This window comes from Aplysia californica, unplaced genomic scaffold (genome assembly GCF_000002075.1).
Source record: "Aplysia californica isolate F4 #8 unplaced genomic scaffold, AplCal3.0 scaffold00047, whole genome shotgun sequence".
NCBI lineage: Eukaryota > Metazoa > Mollusca > Gastropoda > Aplysiida > Aplysiidae > Aplysia > Aplysia californica.
Genome location: NW_004797317.1, coordinates 279,502 through 283,120, shown reverse-complemented (window position 1 = coordinate 283,120; position 3,619 = coordinate 279,502). Strand labels below are relative to the sequence as shown.

The 3,619-nt window shown below is 47.3% G+C and overlaps 1 protein-coding gene across 1 annotated transcript in view; it reads left to right on the top strand.

Moving 5' to 3' along the window:
- Positions 1-590: 590 nt before the first annotated feature.
- Positions 591-3,619, top strand: part of LOC106011047 — a 15,089-nt gene continuing 12,060 nt past the window's right edge. The window contains exon 1 of the mRNA XM_035968224.1: positions 591-3,279. Coding sequence (XP_035824117.1) covers positions 1,000-3,279 — 2,280 coding nt within the window. The 5' untranslated portion in view covers positions 591-999. The remainder of the gene's footprint in view (positions 3,280-3,619) is intronic.

Genomic DNA, 3,619 nt, shown 5'->3' with positions numbered 1-3,619 from the left:
TTGGTGGTGGTGGTGGTAGTGGTGGTGGTGGTGGTGATGTTGCTGTTGTTGTTCTTGTTCTTGAATCACTCCGCTATCCTTTTCGTTCCAACTGATTACAATTATTAAACTTTAGTACTGCCTACATCTTATACTCAGTGACTGCCACGTAATACTTAATTTGCAGCTACCTGCCCCCTCTTCTTATTCCTTCTTGCTTTATTAGTTCTCTGAAGAAGCTCATCAGAAATTTTATTTAAAGCCTACCTAATAGGCTTTTTGTTTGCATACAAGGCTACATGTGTGCTCTCTTAGTCTCATGCTTTTAAATAAAATCGAAAAAAGGGATCTGCTGTTGTGAGAGTTACTATTAACTTGTCTGCCAGTAGTCCCAAGTTACAGGAATCGGTGTTTTCCTCTATGTTTGTTGCTGTTGTTGTTGTTGTTGTTGTTGTTGTTGTTGTTGTTGTTGTTGTTGTTGTTATTGCCTGCTGCTGCTGTTGTCCTTGTTGTTGTTGTTTACTGATGTTGTTGCTTGCTGTTGGTGTTGTTGTTGTTGTTGTTGTTTGCTGATGTTGTTGTTTGTTGTTGATGTTGTTGTTTGTTTGTTTGTTTGTTTGTTTCGTTATTTGGGTATAGTAAGAGGAAAATTTGATGCTAAAATGTGCTCTACGCTCAACCTGTATATTGCACAATAAAACAACCAGTAAGTGTATTGATTTGGGGGGTATTTAATTTTATAAGATATTTAATTTGAGTGTGTTTTGCTTTCCCCGCTTACCTTGAAACAAGCCATCATGATAAAATTATTTTGTTTTCTTTCCCTTGTTTTGTCAGATGGCGTCCGCTCAGGCACAACGACAAGCGACGGTTAAGACCGACCATTTGCTGGCCTGGCCATACATCATGTGGAACGATCTGCCATCACTTTCAGCATGAGCGATCAAATTTTAAAGAGAAGAAACGCAGTAAACAATCGATAGATCAAATCGCGCAGATAGCGCCTATGTGGCATGCAAAATGACGGGCAGAGACAACCCCCACCTCCCCTACACTCCGAGGGAAGGGACTGTCACGCCGCGCGCAAGACGCAAACGCGCGCGCGCCCTGGTGCGTTCTCACAGTCAGCATGACGTCAGAGGAGAGCAGGGGTCTCCATCCCCGCCTCGATCAGGTCGCGCGGAGCTCTCAGTGGACTACCGAGCCCCCGGCTTGTTGAAGATATTCGGGGAATCGCTGGTGGCGGGCGCGCGCTACAAAAGCGTCCTCGCTTCGACTCGCTCCAGCGCCCAGGAGCTGATAAAACAAGCGTTGGAGAGGTACGGGTTACCCAGTCGTCTTCACCGTGACTTTGTGTTGTGCGAGTCGGTGGGTAAGTGTACCACCGCCACCACCACCTCAGCCGACGAGGACGGGAGGAGAGGGGAGGGGAAGGAGGCGGATCTCTCCGGGAGTATAAAGTCCCGAGCTCGGGCCACGGCCGGAACAGAAAACAATAAAAAGCGAGGAGGACACCATCATCATCGATCTTCGTCGCCGCCGTCGTTGTCTTTATCAGCGGTAACGTCTTCGTCTACGTTAGTGTCGAAAAGGAAACATAGCGGTGAGGTGAGCGCCAGAAGTTTGGGGTCAGTCACACCAAGAGAGGTCAAGGGCAGAAAGAAAGACAACAGGAGTCCCCTTGGCAGCCCCAGAAATCTCGGGGACTCCCCACGAACTCCCCTAGGCTCACCCCGAACTCCATGTGGCTCACCGTCTACTGTTCGGGGCTCACCGCTGGTCAGCGCAAAACAGGGCACACCCAGGAGTAACGGCCACCAACCAGTGCCACAGAAACATTACGCATCCGGTGAGGTTCTGGACTACAACCCTCCAAAAGTATTCGACACCAGCCGCTCAACAGCTCAGCTGAGAGACATCTACAGACCCCGGGGCGAGCGCTCTACCAGGCTCGTGCCTTCCACGCCCGGCGCAGGAATCTCTCCGAGACCCATCAACAATCTAAACAACGACCTTGACAAAAGGAATAACAAATTCGACAGCCGGAATGTTTCAAATTCTGGATCTACAGTGACAGACGATTCCGCTGGCGATGATGCAGGGTGGGTTCAGGTGTATCTACGTGTTCTTAGCTATTCAGACAGACCACTGGAACTTCAGGACTACTGGAAACCCCCAGAAGGATTAAGCCGACGGTTTGAGTTGAGGCGACGCTGTGACGTTGTAATGAATGTCAGTGATGACGACACAATCGGCCTCAACGATAACGCGCGTAAAATCATGATGTCCAAAGTGTCCCCTGGTGTTATTCCACCGAATTCATCGGTGACCGAAGAGACTGACTCACAATGGCGTGGCACTTTGAAGGAAGAATGGGACAAAGCTTCTATGATGACAAACGCCACTTTGTCCATCACATCGCCGAGAGAACCTCTTCTCACTAACATTGTTGAAGGAGATACCAGACAGGCATATGTCTGCCCTTCCATCTACCCCTATCTACTCACTTTACGTGGATGCAGCATTCAGAAAGATTTAGTGCTCTACCCTCTCAAGTCTAGATCACTATGCGTGGGACGTGCGGAGAAAAAAGGCAATAGTGACGACATCAGGTTATGTGCTGATGATGTTTCCGACGTACACTGCCGCGTCACTTTGAAGCGTCTCCCGCAAGTTGGCGAAACCTCCGCTCAGGACGCCCGTCTGTACTGGTACTGCCTCGACCTGGAGATCTACAGGTCATCTTACGTCACCGTCAACGGGATACAGGTGAAACAGAGGGCCACTGTACTTCCTGGAGACCTATTGGGTATAGGTCGTCAGTACCTCTTTCTTTACAAAGACCCTACAGGCGGTCATGACATACCTTCAGCTGTTCCCTGGTTGCCCGAACGAGACGGCCCAACCCCATCTCACCCTCTCCATAACCCTGAGAACAACTCCCCATCTCCTCTCACCCACTCACATCATGTCGCAGAGGAAGCTCTCACTTCGAATATTCCCGAAAATCTGCGCAATCGGGAAGATGACATCACAAACAGTCAGGATGACGATGAATTTGACGTTTTGGACGATTCCACTCTGAGAGATGCTGCCATATTTTTGGCCTATCATCGAGACAAGGAGGTTGAGCTGCTGGAAGGTATTGCTGACGTCAAGGCAAGTGGCAAAGGAGACTACCCACTGTCTGTGTCTGTGCTGTTTCTGTCAGCTCATCACTATGCCGTGAGGAAGTTTTCTGGTGATCATCAGACCACCTTCTTCAGGAGAATGATCAGGGTTATCCGTGCAAAAGTTACTGTAAGTGATCCCCTTTAATTATGTTCTCTTTGATTTGTTTAGCCATTCAGATATTCATTTAACATTTCAATTACTTGTTTACTGGTTTATTCATTGGATCTCTAGTTTATCTGTTTATCAATTTACACTATTATTCATTCTTTTTTAAATTTCTCAATGCTTTAAACCATTCTTTAAAGCGTTATTGAAGTGATCCTATCGACTAACTTGTCAATTACTTGCCTCTCTATGTCTCCCTCTTTCTCTGCCTCGGGTATTTATCTATCTATCTATCTATCTATCTATCTTTCTATCTATCTATCTATCTATCTATCTATCTATCTATCTATAATTTTTCCTC